Here is a 17,932-nt window from a genome sequence, read left to right on the forward strand (position 1 = left end):
TCTCCTGAATTGTCTTTTCAGACAGGCTTAGCTGGCTGTGGGCTGTCCCGAGGAACAGGGTGGAGGGACAGGCTTGTTTTCTTTGTTTTTTGTTTTCTTTTGTTTTTTCTTTTGTTTTTTCTTTTTTGTGGTAATTTGTTTTTGAATATTTTGTGGATGTGAGTTTGGGGAGGGTGGGGGGAGGTTTTATTATGGGTTGGTTTTAATGTTACCTGGTTTCCTTTTTTTGACTGTCAATAAAGGAACCTTAAAAGTCAAAGTCTCTCTATCTCTCTATCTCTATCTCTTGCTCTGGCTACTGAGGGCAGAGCCAAGACTGAGGAGGGGGGGGGGGTAAAGGAGGAATACAAGGGAAATAGGGCAGGGAAGGAGAGAAGAATGGTAAAGGAGGGATAGAAGAAGGGGAGGAGAGGAGACAGAAAAGAGTAGAGCCGAGGAGAGGAGACAGAAAAAAGAGTAGAGCGAGGGAGAGGAGAGGAGAGGAGACAGAAAAAGAGTAGAAGCGAGGAGAGTGAGAGGAGACAGAAAAGAGATGAGGAGAGGAGACAGAAGGATGGTGTAGGAGCCATAGTGTGGAAGCTCTAGGTGAATCCTGGGGACAGTCAGGACAGATCTCTGTGTGTGTGTGTGTGTGATTATGGAATTAGTCAGAAGAATCAGTAAATGGCACCGCTTTCCCTCCCCTGAGAAAGCCTGCTTCTCCTTTAAGAGTAATGGCTATGCAGTGATGCTTCCCACCACCTTGCTTCCCCTTCAGTGGGTATGGCTATGCAGTGATGTCCACCACCACCTTGCTTCTCCTTTAAGAGTGATGGCTATGCAGTGATGCCCACCACCACCTTGCTTCTCCTACTGATGGCTTTGCATCGATGCCCACCACCACCTTGGTTCTCCTTTAAGAGTGATGGCTTTGCAGTGATGCTCACCACCACCTTGGAGTGTTTTGCTGATGTAAAAGCTGCTTTATTAGTCTTAGTTCCCCTTTTGTCAGAGCCAGGGCTGGGAACATCCATCTGTGTGTGTGTGTGTGTGTATGCCTGTGTGTGTGTGTGTATGCATATATGCCTGTGTGTGTGTAAGCACTAGGCTCGTAGCTCATAAAAATGAGCTGAGATAAAAGAGACTTCCCTGCTTTAAAGGAGGGCCGTTAACAGAGAGACAGGTACAGTGCTGTCGTTTCTTAGAGCACCGTAAAGCTGAGAGCCATTAGATAACTCTCTTTTTTGGGGCCGGGTTCTTCTCCCAAAGGCAGTTGGCGGTCTATGTACAAGTGTCCCATTCAAAAAAGAACGGGTGATCTCCAGTGGAGAGTTGTACAAGGTGCAATAGCTACGAACAGACACAGAGCACACTTAGAGCCAGGGGTAGGGGAAGGGTGCGTTTTCTGTGGGGAGAATGAAACTTTGCCACATTTGTTTGTAGAATGCTCTAGATTGAGGGGGTTGTTTGATTTAGTGGTGTGGGAGATTGGGGGAGTTTTTTTCGTGGAGTTTGTTTATTTTTGGTCCCAAATACTCTGTGGTTAGAAAGGCTCATGTGGTTCTCCTGAATTGTCTTTTCAGACAGGCTTAGCTGGCTGTGTGGCTGTCCCGGAGGAACAGGGTGGAGGGGACATTGTTTTCTTTTGTTTTTTCTTTTGTTTTTCTTCTTTTTTTGTGGTAATTTGTTTTTGAATATTTTGTGGATGTGAGTTTGGGGAGGGTGGGGGGAGGTTTTATTATGGGTTGGTTTTAATGTTACCTGGTTTCCTTTTTTTGACTGTCAATAAAGGAACCTTAAAAGTCAAAGTCTCTCTCTATCTCTCTATCTCTTGCTCTGGCTACTGAGGGCAGAGCCAAGACTGAGGAGGGGGGGGGGTAAAGGAGGAATACAAGGGAAATAGGGCAGGAAGGAGAGAAGAATGGTAAAGGAGGGATAGAAGAAGGGAGGAGGAGGAAAGACAGAAAGAGGAGACAGAAAAGCCGGAGAGGAGAGGAGAGGAGACAGAAAAGGATGGCGTAGAGGAGAGGGGAGACATAAAAAGAGTGGCTTCAGGAGAGGAGACAGAAGGATGGTGTAGGAGCCATAGTGTGAGCTCTGAGTAGATAATTGGGGGACAGTCAGGACAGATCTCTGTGTGTGAGAGAGAGAGAGAGCAAGAGATGACAGAGAGTGGGATTGCTATTGATTTCACTTCTAAATGGCCAGTACAAGGGAATCATCCTGTTTTTTTTTTTTAAATCTCTCTCTCTCTCTTTTGTTGTGCACTGCTTCGTGTCTCATCCTCATGTCGTGCGCCCAGTGGATGCCATTGATGGGATCAGTGTTGGTGTGCTTGCTCTGCAGGCCATGTTTGTGTTTACATGTTTACAACACTGACATTTTGTTTGTTTGTTTGTTTGCTTGCACAGGTGTTTGGTGATATTTACCACTTCCGTCATCGCAGGGTGGTTAAGAGGTCGCTGTCCGATCACCGTGGTTACCATGTGCGACTCCAGAGCGAGGCTCAGGTAAGGGCGTGTCTACTCTCTACTACAGTCTCTGTAAACCTCTAGTGCCATCCTCCCCTTACCTCCCACTTAGTGTTGCACGGTGTATCGATACTAAAAAGGTATCACGATGCCTTCACGTAAAAAAAACGATACGATTTCCGACGTTTTTAGAATCGATACTTTATTAAAATTAACGTTCTATGTCTGTGTGAACTGCTGCTCTCATTGCTCCTTGCACGCATCTAGGCAAGTGGGCGTGTCAAGCAGCCAGCTCTAAGTGAGTGAGTGCGCAGCCAACGTCAACATATAGTAGTTCTTTGCCGACCGTCCTCGGCCTTGTGGATAAAACAAAAGGTGAAGTGAAATCTGCAACTATTTCGGATACATCGCGAATAGTGAAGGCAAGCCATCAGGTAAACAGAGGCCCGTTTGTGAAATATGTTTCAAAGTCATTTAAAGCAGTAGGCTACGCATGGAACTTGGCTAAACACCTCGCAGACATATCCCAACATTTTGTTCAAAGAATGACAGGTTAGCTTAATATGCTATAGAAAACACGACTACATGGTTAGTGCCAAGTTCTTCTCTTCTGTTTTAGTCTAGCCTAAGGGAAACGAAAGTATGGTTCTCTGGGATAAAGCGAACCTTCCCTCATCAATGAATTTTGACCGACATAACGGCTGTAATCATTTTGACGAGCTGTAATCATAGGGTGCTAACGATGATGAAAGCAAATGTTCACGCCAGAATAACATTACCATAACTTGTAAACAATCTATTTTATGTTCGGTCAGTACTACTGGTAATATTTGTCATGGCATGAAGACTGCAATTTGTTCAATAAGTATTGCCCAGATGTAGGATAGGCTACCCGAAATGCGCTAATTAAAGCCCACAGCATATAATACCACCAAAGCGTGTTGAGTCCTAATAATAATAGCGGCTTATTGTTACGTGGTAGCAAATCATGTTATCAAAGAAATAGACGTAGGCTAATGTAGGAATGCACACAGACATATGCAGGGTTCCTACGGAGTATGGAAAACCTGGAAAAGTATGGAATTTGATTTTAGTAATTTCCAGGTCTGGATAAGTATGGAAAAAAAGAAACAAGGGTATGGAGAAATATTTGTGTTTCCAGACTATTGCATCTACAGTTCTAATCACTTCACTTAGGTCATAATGAACCATTCCTACTGTTGTGTAGCTGAAGTTGTTAGTCCACATCAAGATACAATTGAATGGGGGTCCTCAGAAAAAAATCTCTCCCACAAGGAGACCCTGGTACCAAAAACAAATCGAGAACCCCTGTTCTATGCATATGCTGTACACCATTGTGCACTGGTTTGTTTGGTAGCTCTGCTATTTTCGGCTAAAACACTAGTAGACTTTTTTTGATTTTGTAAAAGTTACCAAGACATGAATACTGCATTATCTGATAAACTGTTATTGCAAACAAATAATACTGTTTACGGTGATTTCTGAGGCCTCTGCCAGCAGTGCAGTAGTCTCCAACATATGTAGGCTATGCTGTATCAAATGTGAGTGCACCTTCCATTTCAGCACTTCCCCAACCCATGTATCCAACAACGGGCAAGTGTTTTCTGTGGGCTAACAAGTTAATAATAGACATTATTTTACAGCTATTCACAATGCTTAGTAGAACACTCCATTGACAATGTCTAGAATATGGTCAGAAAAATCTACCAAGAAGTTTGAACATTTGAGTATGGAAAAAGTATGGAATTTTGAAATGGAAAATGTGTAGGAACCCTGCATATTGCAACAGGTAATGGTGTAGGCCTATCTGACGAAGACCTGAGTGGTTGGAACGTCGTACTTGTACACTGGGCGCAAAGAAGACTATCCACATTTTTCCCTTTGCAACTGTCAAAGAAATCCCATGAACACGGGAAGGCCTTGGGAAGCCTAAACTGTACATCAGATGGCCTAAAGATTAGGCCCCTCTGCATAGCATTCAGTGATTTGCATGCAGTAATTTCAACACTGAACTTGATCTAGCCTAGTTTGGCTATTTAAAGCTACTTTATTGGCAAAACACAACACAATGTAAATGAACTATAACAAAAAATAAAGGACTTAATCACACAAAGTAGGCCTACTATTTTACTGACTATAAAAATAATAATTATGTAAGAAGTTTAAAACCCAGAATTGACCTGCACACTACAAAAGTGCACCGAATTCAACACAAATGACTCAATACACTTGGAGGAGGTATGAGTCCTTTCTTTTCCAGATATCTTAGGATTTCGCCGTAGTATCGTTTCAGTATCGAGCATCGTGATACTTATGGCAGGTATCGTATCAAAGTCATAATTTTGGTATCGTGACAACACTACTCCCACTATACAGTGCCTTTACATCTGGATAGGGCCTGTGTGTGTCAGTGATGCATCATTTGTCATATTTCCCCTTCCTGCTGCGTTCTGTTCACTGCCTCCCTGTCCTGCGTCCCAGCATGCATTTGAACGCCAAGCTGTGTGTGTGTATGTGTGCGTCCCAGCATGCATTTGAACGCCAAGCTGTGTGTGTGTGTATGTATGTGTGCGTCCCAGCATGCATTTGAACGCCAAGCTGTGTGTGTGTATGTGTGCGTCCCAGCATGCATTTGAATGCCAAGCGCTCCGCATTCCTCTCACGCTGCAGCAGGGGCCATTATTCTGGATGTCATTTCCCTTTTCTTTTCCTTTCTTTTTTAAAAGCAGATACCCATATATTGTGTCATGCCAGAATAGCTCCCTGCCACACACACACACACACACACACACACACACACACACACACACACACACACACACCTCAACCCAACCCCTTGCTCCCCAACGTTTCTTTTTTCTCTGTGCTTTTTCTAAGTCACTGATTCCAGTGTGTTCAGCAGAAGAAAGGAGAAATGCTCTTTCTCTTCCCTCTCTCTTGCGTTTCTTCGTCCTCCTGGTCGTCCAGCTGGTAAATTAGTGCAGTGTCCAGCCTGACGGAAGGGTCACCCTGAGAAGCTGTGTGTGTGTGTTTGTGCGCGTTTGTGTGTGTGCACTAACGAGAGTGGTGACTTGCATAGAGATGTATGTAAAGTGTGTATGTAAAGTGTGTGTGTATATAAAGTGTGTATGTGTGTGTGTATGTGCGTATATAAGGTGTGTGTGTGTGTGTGTGTGCGCCTGTGCATGTGCCCAGGCGTATGCAAAGTCAGTGTCCCCTCCTGAAGGGGCCCAGAGACGGAGCCTCTGCTCCATGGAGACCCCATTACTCACAGAGCCGCAGGGAACTGCAGCTCTACCCCCCTAAGAGTGCTGAGGTGTGTGTGTGTGTGTGTGTGTGCGCATGACCCTGAGTCCACAGGGGCCATTCGTCTTGCTGTTTTAATAGATGGCACTGACGTCTCACAACATCCCTTTTCTTTTATGTGCCTCCTTCTCCCTTTAGCAACATTACCCTCCCCTCCCTCCCTCCACCCTTTCTATGCCCCTATCTTTCTTCTCTCTTTAGCACCACCACCACCACCCCTCCACCCTCTCTATCCTCCTCCACCTTTTAGAGGAGAAATGCAGCGGAAGCGTCCTCACGCAAACCTGTGTCACTGATCCCTCGCTCAGATGGGACATGATGCGGTGAAGGAATGCTCTCAGGAGTGAAACCCTTTCCCATTGACCTTTTTTTGTTAAGGTTTAAAAAAAGTTTAAGTAGTTCTGGTCATGGTGCAGTGGCCAAGTCAGTCTGGCTCTGTTGTCCATCTTCAAGGTCTTCTTATACACTCAAACAAACACACACACACACACACACACACACACACACACACACACACACACACATATTTTTTGATGGCAGTGCAGCGTTTTCCCTAAAAGCATTGAAGCATTGTTTCCCAACCCATGTGGGGTCACCTAAAATTGAAATAAGGCTCGCCTGAGTATCTTACAATTGACCAGTACATTACATTAACATATACATACATTAAATACAAAATATTAAAACCCCCATGATATCCAAGTCAAGTAACTATTCACATCCTTCATTACAATCTGGTTACGTAAAAGTAAACTTAGGCAGCTCGCATGAGATTGTCGTTTGATTGACGTTATCATGCTTTTGACGTAATCATGCTTCATCAACGTTCCAAACCAAGTATCAAAACAACCAGACGTGCAAAGATAGCCAAACGAATTAGCTTGGCTTGGATTTGGGGGAAATCAAAGAGTGTGCCATTGTCACATCGCTACACAAAAACATAAACCTTGCAAGATCTTTGGATGCAGATAAACCTTTTGATATCTGTGTTGAATCTATTCAGCCTTATAGCCTCGCACAAATGGTTCTCCGTTGAATCTATGTAGAGCTTACATAACCGATGAAAGTGGCATAACGTTAGACTTTGTAGAGCGTTGAAACTTGTGCGGTGGTGTGTAGTGTATCTCTGCACTTCACTGCACTAATTGGGGAAAAGTAAACCAACTGTGGACAGATGTCTCAGTTGATAAATCTCATTTGTATTTCAGTATTATATTTGCATATTGTCCGTGTGAAATTTGTAAATATTTTTTGAAAAATGTTATTGTTAAAATGTTAGCCTTTCCTGCCTCAGCTCCAGACCGCGGTCAAATCATCAGTCATCAGACAGGAATGTCAGGGCCAACAGCCTTCACTTCAACTGCAACAAACTGACTTCAGTTGTGGACTTGCTGCTTAAGTCCGTGACAAACAAACTTCAATCAAACTATGCATACGTTTGCTTCACTAACCCCGCTCCAGTCACCAGCGTTTTTTCATCTTCTAGCTATTCATCTGTTTTCTCTCTCAGTTTAGTTTTGTTGTTGCTGTGCCATGGAGGACAGGCCTATTGTGTTTTCTGTCCACCATTGGTAGGCATACTGTAGGTGAAATGACTGTGATTAAATGCTTCTTATATATTTTCATACCAAAGTCATATTTTGTGTGTCCCTAGCATCACTGTGGCACATTAGCCTAGCCATGGTCATATGCCCACTACACTTCCATGCTCATATGCCCACTACGCTTTCAAAAACATTCTGGGGGAAACACTGCAGTGGTCCATGTCTGCCCTGCCCTGTTTTGTGGTTCCTTTCAACAAAGGAAGAAAGGAGCTCTTCTGTCTGACTGGCTGTCATGGGTCTGAAAGGCTGGCTCTTTGAAGTGGGGCTGCAGGTCCTCGGAATCAGCCTCTCGACAACATACAAACATGCACACACAATTACAACACACTTGTGCGCCCACTCACACACACACATTTAGGAAGAGCTCAAGAATTTGTCACTCATCGTTGCCTAGATCAGAGGAGCTCTGTGTGTGTGTGACATCCCCCCAGTTTAAGAGCCTAATGGAAGCCTGTTGGCTGGTTGAGCACGGTCCATTACTCACTTCTGTAAGAGAGGGCCTCTTCACATGCCACATACTCACGGCTCTAACAGACGACCAGCTCCAGCGCACACACACACACACACACACACACACACACACTCACATTGATTCACATGCTCATGCTCTCTGTCACACATACATACAGACACATACACACACTCACACACTCACATTGATTCACATGCTTATGCTCTCTGTCACACATATAGACGCACACACACACACACACACACACACACACACACACACACACACACACAAACACACAAACATGCAATTCTCTCGTGTTGGTGAGCGATGAGTAGTTGCTGTTAGCAGATTTCTGAGAGTTTGCCCCGTCTCAGAGGGCTGGCAGAGAGAGGAGAGGGGCCTTGTTCCAACAGCAGGGCCAGCCTCCTCCCTCCCTCCCTCCGTCCCTCTGAAGTCTACTCATCATGCCATCAGTGATAAGAGGAGCCGCAGTACCTGGGCTCCTGTGAAGTCCACTGTGTTTGGAACACAGCCCTGCTGGCACGGCCTACAGGCAGGCTGGAGTCTGGAGTCTGCTGCGCTCTCCTGGGCTGGGCTGCTCTGGGCTGTGGTGGCTGGCGATACCATGCCACTAGAGAAAGTGGACACATGCATAGTGCTTCAGCAACGTCACATCACGGGCATGCTTACAGAGACACACACAGACGCACACAGACACACGCACACAGACACACACACACGCAAACACGTGCATGCTCAGGCATCACTTGAATAGTGACTGTGTGTGTGTGTGTGTGTGTGTGCACGCACTACTAAAGAGGACCCAACTTCACACACGTCCATTGAGGGCTGTGTCTTCTCCAGACCAGACCAGATTTCAGCTCCATCTCCCACCACTGCTTCCTCTACTGTAACTCCCAGCCCAGTTTTTTCTGGGATTAGATATTCAGGAAGCGGGTAGTACACACTGCACGCCTGGATCTGAGGAGCTGCTCCACCACCGCAGCAGTCTGTGCTCCGTTCTGACTGCAGGCTGCCTGTGGTTTGTTTGATTGGATTCCCTTTGGCGAGTCTTGTCCAAAAGTCCGGTTTTTGATTTGACTTGATTTCAGCATTTTTTTGGGGGGCCCAGAAGAGTTGTGTTCCAGCTGGAGCGCTGTTGATTCTGGGTTTTGTCTGTCGGTTGTGGGGTGGGTGGGGGTTGGGTGGAGATCAGGAGAAATGGGCATGAGAAGAGGGGACACAGGTGGTTGTTATGACTCTGCTTAACGTAACGAAGAGACCAGACACCACAGTTGGCAAAAGTGGGTGTTTTAAATGTCAATTCATAAATCATTTTGGTTTATAAGCAGCCATGGGAGCGTGTTGTGCTTCAGTAGCAAGAGAGTGGTGAGCCTTGGCAGGGCACAGCTTCTCTGCTTTGCTTCCTCTCCCAAGCCATTCACCCTCCAAGTAAATACGTGCCGCTAGGCCTGATGGGGGACCAGCGGGGCTTGGCCTGCCTGCAGAGCTTCCTGTTGCTTAACTCTTTCCCCTCCCAGAGTTCCTTGCCAGGGAGGAGGATCTTCTAGTGGTAAATTGATAAACAGTTTCAGACTATCTTAAAAAGTGGAAAACTGAAACTGACTAGCTTGGCTTTACTGTATGGAAGAAAGCTGGGTTTAGACTTTTCGGTGCCAGTTCTGTGTGCAAGAACAGGGACATGTGACCCATCTGCAGCCCGCCACTGTCCATCTTCCAGTTGACCACATTTGTAGGTAGTTAAATCCGTCATCCACTCAGCCTCATATAGTGATCCGTCACATTGGTCCCAAGCCAATAGGTGATTTCATTCACCATTTCAGGATTGTGCAGAAGATAAATGCAAGGTGAATATGTGCAGGTTTATGTTGACGAATAAGGTTGATATTGTGAATCTTGTGAAGCAGAGCCAATCGTTGAGATGAATCTGTGTGTCTGTGGAAAAAAAGAAGCTGGCCAAGAAAGGCCGATTTCGTAGATGTTGTCTAGAGTGTGAGAACACTCCTCTGAGCCTAATAGACATGGCCACAAACGAGGAGCGAGGATAAACTACACTCAAGAGCATCTCACAATTCATTAGGACGAGTTCCCTAAGCAGTCCAGCGGGCTCTTGTTTAAAAACCCTTAAAGGAGTACCGTCACACTGGTGTGACGGGAATGTTGAGAAATGAACATTCTAAAGAATATCTGGGTTCATTGAATTCAACATAGAATTTTAGAACCTTCAATTGTTGCGGAACTTAGAATGTTCAAAAACCTACACCTTTAAGGGTTAATTCAGGACTCTTTGGCCAGAGGCAGTTTGTAACGTCCTATTTCCTTCTTGGATTTAGTGTTTGCTGAATCTGCTCCTCTTCAGATGGTAGATACTACCCCACCAAGGGAGAACTCACACATTAGACCATTAACCCAGACAGAGCTGTATCATCTCACCTGTTTTTTAAATAACACTCATCTTATACTCTAATTGGGTCTCATTTTATACTCTCATTGGGTCTACACACCTCAGATAGTGATATATATTTTTGCAACTGAGGAGAGAGGTATCCATGTACACTGTGATGGGTTTGCAAGGCCACTAGATGTAAACCTATTCTGGTCATAATGTATACCTATTCTGGTCATAAACAGAAATGGTCTGCAAGTTAGACACTGCCATTTGTATTATTTGATAACACACACTTATCACACACAAACACACAGTGTACAATTCCACATCCTCCTCACATCACGTCAACCCCGTGCACATTTTCTGTTTTTCTATTTTCTTGCTGGAGACAGCAGAGGGGCACAGAGACAGAGATTTGTCACAGACTTATCCCTGCTTGACTGTGGCCTGTGCAATATCAAAGTCTCTGCTTTCCCAACTCCTGTTGTGTGTGCGTGCGTGCGTGCGTGCGTGCGTGCGTGTCTGGGGTTTGTGCTGACTGCCTTCGTAGCCTTGATTGTTGTAGATGAGTCCTGGGAGTGTGGAGCAAAAATATGAGCAGAAAGCCAGCCACAAAAACACACTCTCACACACAACAAGAGACACTCACAGCTAGACACTGTTTGTACACACACTCACTCTCATAAATAGAGACTGTCACTACAGACACATACATAAAATGGAGACACACAAACTGACAATGACTGTACACACACACACACACACACACACACATTTTGGTGCAAAGGCACATATACACAAAAGCACACACAGGTTGGGTGGATAAAGTAATAAGGGGGGATTGGGGTTTCTGTGCTTTGATTGAAAGTGGCGCCTTGCCCTCAGATTGGATTCCAGCTTCATTAAAGGCTCCAGTCTTATCTGGCCTTGGTCGGACGGAGAGGTTAGTGCAAGTTCAGCCCTAATCAAGATGGATGTTGCCCTCCCAAGGATCCTATCTGTCCTGTTGTTTTGTCTGCTGTTATTAAACCTAGACTTATTTATTACAGCGTGGGCTGGTTTCCCGGGCGACGATTAAAGCTTTTCCTGAAACTGAAGCACAGGAAATGGACAGCAGTGTGGATATTTAGTTTTAATTAATGTGCTCTAATTTCATTAGCAAGTAAACTCTGTCTGAGGTCCATAGGCACTGGGATCACTTTGGTGTGAACCAAGAGGTAATAGTCCGGCAACCAAATGCCATAATGTAGGTGAACCTGGTTTTGTGGGTTAAAGTTTTTTTTTTTGCCGTTTCTTGTTGCCAAGGGGTAACTCAATAAGATTAGAGAGGATGCTCGGTGATATCCGATATATATATTAAGCCTTTCTTGTCCAATGTGTTGAATAAGGCGAGGCACTACAGGTGAATAGGGTAAAAAAAATAACTAGCAGATATCACTATGAAACTTCCCCAGTTTATTACTTACATTAATATGAAAAAAAATGTATTACAAGTTTTCTGTAATTGAATGTTTAAATATGCAAATTAGGCATGATCTAATTAAATAGGGTCATTCCACGTCAGTTCAACCAGGGCCCACGCACTTAGGTCTCAAAAAATTCTGAAAAATTACCAGGTGTACCTATGTTACCCAGGAGACACACTGTAAAATTACTCTTATGTAAGATCAATACTTTCCAAGATACAGCCAGTTTTACAGGGGGAGGGGGGTGTCTATTTTGTCCAGCCTCTTTTTTTTGTCAAAGTTCACAAGCCCACAGCGCAAGAACTAAACCATGTAGGAGGCTCAAATTTTGCATGGTGGTAAATAAATAAATACATTTATATAAATAAATAAATACATAAATAACTGACAAAACCAGGTCTGACCCCATGACTCCCGGACTATTACTGGTGTTTTCTGAAATACAGAAATGCATTAATTAGTATAGAAAAGGGTTAAATTGTCCAAATTTGAACACATGAAGTACTGTCTGAATAACTATCACACAGAACACTGCATTTTAGTCAATTTTATTTGAGTTGATATGAGTAGGCCTACTCACCTTGAAATTAGAGGTATTTTCTATTTTGTTTTTCTTAATTTTGGCACATTGGGCTTTTTTCATATTTAAACATTAAATTACAGAAAACTTGTAATACATTTTTTTTTTCATATTAATGTGAGTTATCAACTGGGGAAGTTTCATAGTGATATCTGCTAGTTAATTTATTTTACCCTATTCACCTGAAGAGTCACGCCTTATATTCAGCACATTGAACAAGAAAGGGTTAATATATGAAATTGCTCAAGGGATATCACTGGGCACCCTCCTAAATCTTAAAGAGCTACCCCTAGTCTACAAGATTCTGCAAAAAAAAAAATTTTACCGACAAAACCAGGTCTGACCCCATGGCTGCCGGACTATAATGAATTCTTCTCCCTTTGGGCCTTGGGTGCAGAATTGTGGAGAGGAGCTTCTCTCCTGTCCTTTGAAGGGGTAGTTCAACAAGGGTGATGTCGCCGCCTGACAGTCAGATCCCCAAACTCACCACTGCAAGTCTGTAATGCATTGATAAAAGTGTCTGCTAAACACCACTGACCTTTTTTTATCAGTCAGTCCTCCTGCACAGAGGGCTTTGGAGCCTTGGTATCAATTAAGTTCAAGGTCAAGTTCAATTTATTTCTTTGTCCCAAATGGGCAATTTGATTGCAGACAGGGTCACATTTTTTTATGTTAACAAAATAATAATTTAGTTGTGATAAATAGGTCTGACAATGCCTAAAAAGTCAGTAAAACCAAGATAAAAACTTCATTAAATAAACTAAACTAAATGGACAAATCTATTTTTCCTGTTTTTGTGTGCATTCAGTACTTGGATAGAAAAAGGGATGAAGGAATTTTTGTACCTCTGTTTAAAAGCAATAGGAGTTTTAAAACGCAAGCCAGATGGCAGCAACACATATTCAGAATAGCACGTATACTCTAATGGCCTGTGTCTTGATATATTTGTATCGCTTTGTTGAACACCTGCTTATTAAAATATTCGGTGAGACTAACAAACTTCACTCCCACTATCTTACTGGCCATATTTACAATCTTGGAAAGTGCATTTTTGTCTCTGATGGTGACATTTCCATACCAGCAGATAATGGAGAATGTGAGGATTGACTCAATAAAAGCTTTGTAAAACAATGGCGTCAATGTTTTGTCCACCTGAAACTTAGCCAGTTTCCTAAGTGCAGAGAGTCTTTGTTGCCCTCTCTTGCACACCGAGGTGGTGTTCAGGTCGAATTTAAGCCAATTACTGCATGGTATACACACTAACTAGGCTGCTTCTATCTTAAGAAGTTAGAAGTCAATCATATGTCATTGAGCAGCACTTGACCTGACAGACCACTACCAGATGTGAGTCTGACAAGTGAGGACTTGAGTAGCTGTTGGATGATTATTAGTGGTGATGTGGAAACTGCTAGCCTGCACACACACCGCCAGACAACATTCCCAGCACTCACTGCACTCAAAATACTTTGGATTGGATTGGATGTCAGTTGTAGATAAATGGTTGTAATTTGAATTATATTAAATGATTGAAACACTTTGTAGTTTGTGTAAAAAAAGTTGACTTCACAGCAATGCAACACCAGCAGAGACAGTTAATAATAAATGTGAATAAAAATTATAGACAGTTATAAAGTTTTCCATCCAAACACTGTGTCTTTTCTCCCTTCCTTGACAGCAGCCACATAGTTTTTATCGGAAAATAATATGTTACTCTTCTTTCATCACCTAAACCCAGCCCAACCTCTCACTGATTGGCAGAGCCAAAAATTGGTTCCAACAGGCCAGTGAGTATGTCCTGGCTACCGCCTAACAATCCCAGCTAAAAACCAAGCTGAGATGGTCTGGGAACCACTAGGCTAGGAAATTGCCCCCCAGATAAGGTTGTTGGAGGCAGATAGTCTAATTGAAGGGGACCGCTGGAAGGGGCCTCTGGCCTGCATTCCTGGAAGGCTGACTGATGCATCTGTTGTTCCACAGAACCTGTACGCCGCTCTGTAGCAGACTAGCGTTCTGAGGCCCATTTGAACTGTCAGCAGTGTATTTTACTAAATCACCCATTTAGACAGCTGTGTCTGGATAGCCGTAGAGCTTATTAGTATTCAGTGTGGACTTCCATTATTCATTTTTGTGCATGAGAATCCGGCTGGGGGAATGACAGCAAAATGACTGTTGTGTTAGCTAGCTGTCTTGTCTGCATTCTTAGTCAATCAAAATGTGTTTACAGTTAGAGGCACACATGCATTTTTGACATTCCTCTGTGAGTATGGTGGTTTTACATACATGTTTCAGACTATAAAGCGGTCTAGCGCTGTCACTGTCAGGCTCCGAGTGATTTAATGGCTTGATTAAAAACAGCATGACGTTTCACCAGGTTGTCTGGCTCCTTATTAGAAGCCCGCTTTTCCCGAAGATGATTATTTTCACTGTTCCCCCGCGACTCGACTGAGTCAGGCAGCCACCTATCAGCCGGGTCCGGATGGGGGGCTTTGACGAGCTCCGGGGCTGCCCACACTCCTGCCAGTCTCTAAATCTCCCCCCTCAGTTGTTTTGACAGGCGCTCACCGTGGCAACAGCTGCTCAAATCGTCGCAAACATCCATCATCCTCACAGTACCCTTCAGGGGGAATTAATGTATCATGATGCATGCGTGCGATTGAACTGCCGGGCAGGTGCTGTATTTACGACACCCATGTTCTAACAGGGTCTTTGATGACCCAGTCGGACCGTCAGTTGGACCCTCCGTCGGTTGGCTTACTTTGTACTCTTTTATCAGTTGACCTTTATTTTCTCTTCAGAGGGATTTTTCTCCATTTTCTGGAGGTGGGGACATAACCTCTTGTAACCTCTGTGTGCAAACAGAGTTACCTTGAGCAAGCTCGCGAAGCGGCAAGGAATGTGAAAAGTGGTGTGTTTGTAATACCTCCCACTGAGCTCCTCAGGAAGGCTCAGAAAATGCACCAACAGCAGACTGACTGGTTGGAGTTCACCAGTTCCTGTAGGTCTCATTCAGTGCTGCCTCTGTCTGTGGAGTGGACTGGAGTGGATTTGACCTGTGGGCAGCCTGTGGGCTGCTGGATTACGAGAGTAACATCGCTGGAGATCATGCAGCAGCCATTGCAGCAACAGCTCTCTGATGTTGGGTTTGCACTAGCAGTCAGATTCTGTGTTTTTATATGCTGTAGGCAGATGCTGGACTGTATGGAATTGAATGCTGAACTCTTTTTGTGTTGCTGACTGGGTGAGAGTTCTGTAAGCCCTTGCTTGACTCTGATGGGCGGAATGTATGATTATGGATGAGTGTGGATCAGTGAGTATAGAGTTGATACTGACTAGATGAGTGTGGATCAGTGAGTATAGAGTTGATACTGACTAGATGAGTGTGGATCAGTGAGTATAGAGCTGGTACTGACTAGATGTGTGGATCAGTGAGTATAGAGCTGGTACTGACTAGATGAGTGTGGATCAGTGAGTATAGAGCTGGTACTGACTAGATGAGTGTGGATCAGTGAGTATAGAGCTGGTACTGACTAGATGAGTGTGGATCAGTGAGTATAGAGCTGGTACTGACTAGATGTTCACGGAGCTCTGACCCTCTGATACAGAATGGTCATTTAAGCACCATGCGTATGGATGCGGCTGCTGAGGCAGTGCACTGCTTGCCTGGTAGAAGTGTGATGCTGTGGTGCTCTGCATCAGTCGGCTCGCTGTCCTGCTTCTGCATAGAAAGCGAAAGGCCTGATCACACCCCCCCCCCCATCCCCACACACACACACACACACACACACACACACTACACTACAGCGCCGTTATCTCGCTCATTTCTGGTGAACAGCAGCGGGACAGAGAGAGATGAGGAGAGTGAGAGGACAAAGTGTGTGTGTGTGTGAGAGAGAGAGAGAGAGTGAAGATGGCAAGAGTGTGTGTGAATGAGGGAGAGTAAGGCTGGAGAGAGTGTGTGTGTGTGTGTGTGTGTGTGTGTGAGAGAGAGAGTGAAGATGGCAAGAGTGTGTGTGAATGAGGGAGAGTAAGGCTGGAGAGTGTGTGTGTGTGTGTGTGTGTGTGTGTGTGTGTGCACGCATTTGTACGTGTGTGTGGTCCGCTATCTGCCCTCATCTAACAGTTTAATTAGTCTCCCATTCCTGCCATCAATTTTCCACGTCCTCCATCTCTCTCTCTCCCCCTCCCTTTCTCTTCCTCTCTCTATATCTCCTCCTCTCCCTCCCCCTTACTCCCACACAGGGGAACTGCCGAGGAGGCATCTTTACTCCCCTCCCCTCCTCCCCCACCCCTCCCTCCCCACCTCCACCCCTTTTTAATCTCTGATTTCAATAATTGAATTCTGTCAGGGTTTTTTAACTTCCTCTCCTTTTTGGATGCCGTCCCCTCATTTCGGGTCATCGCCATTCTGTTCTCCCCCCATAACCGTCTCTTACACAAAATACTTACCGTGGGCAGGCCGCGGGCTCATCCATTAGTAGCCACGGTGATTGGGGGAGGGGGGGGGGGGTGGCAATATTGGACGCTAAAGACTAGCTGGAGGCCACTCTTCGCCTCCTCCTGAGTGTCATCTGATTATTAAACCTGCCTTAATTTATCCATGTGGTGCTCTCTCTTCTCTCTTTTTCTGTGTGTGTGTGTGTGTGCACGCGTGTGTTTTAGGTGACGTGGGTGGAACAGCAGGTGCTGAAGCAGCGGGTGAAGAGGGACATCTACTCGGATCCGTCAGACCCCAAGTTTGGCCAGCAGTGGTACCTGGTGAGTGGGAGTCGGTCTTAAGCAAGTCTGCTTCTCTATGACAACCTCACCATGCTCAAACACTACGCCCATATTAAGACACTTCATCATGCCAGAACTGCCTGCACTTGCATGCCATTATCCTCATACGTGAGTGCAAAGGTGTTGAACAGGAGGCAGCTCTAGGGGAGTGCAGCTCTCTTTCTGCTGCTGGGGTGGTGCCAGTAGTCTCCATAATTATATTAGTCACCTGATAATTAGGCTTTAGCCTTCACCCTCCTCTCCCCCACCCCTGCGTGCTTATTATTCATATCTTAAGTCACATGATTGCCCAGACATTTGTGACGCTGCCTGCTTCCTTGAACTCTAAACTGTCCCCCGATGAGTCACGTCCCCCTGGAACACAAGGGCAGTGATTACATCACTCAGGAAAAGCCTGCTGCTGACCCCACTGGCTTCTGAAGCCTGTTTAGGAACCAAGCTCCAGTGCTTTTAGGACTCCCCCCCACACACACACACACACACACACACACAGTTAATTTCCAGAGATTACACTCTCAGTCTCTTTCCTGCTCTTTCTCTTTCTTTTCATTAAAAATGGCCAGAGTTGCTTTCTTTCTTCCCATTTTAATGATGAAGGCCCACCCCCTACCATCTCTGCGCATGATTGGCTTTTTTTTGTTGCTTTGTTATTCTCAGTTCTGTTTGAGTGCGCAAGGGTCTGTTCAATTTGGCCCCTGTTAATGCGGCAATTATGTAAGACGGAAGTGAACTCATTAGCGGAGTCAGCCAGACAGCATCTGACGGCCCACCACCCTGCTCCTGGAAACGCAACATAAATAAATAAATAAAAATGTGAATAGAGAAAGGATGATTAAGAAATAAATCAAAACAATAACAACCCTGA

General features: G+C 44.7%; 1 protein-coding gene across 1 annotated transcript in view; it reads left to right on the plus strand.

The window, feature by feature from the left end:
• Positions 1-17,932, plus strand: part of furina (furin (paired basic amino acid cleaving enzyme) a) — a 123,177-nt gene that overhangs the window by 50,993 nt on the left and 54,252 nt on the right. Inside the window, 2 exon segments of the mRNA XM_048262181.1 lie at positions 2,391-2,489; positions 16,951-17,046. Of these exon segments, the coding sequence (XP_048118138.1) occupies positions 2,391-2,489; positions 16,951-17,046 (195 nt within the window).

This window comes from Alosa alosa, chromosome 14, assembly GCF_017589495.1.
Source record: "Alosa alosa isolate M-15738 ecotype Scorff River chromosome 14, AALO_Geno_1.1, whole genome shotgun sequence".
NCBI lineage: Eukaryota > Metazoa > Chordata > Actinopteri > Clupeiformes > Clupeidae > Alosa > Alosa alosa.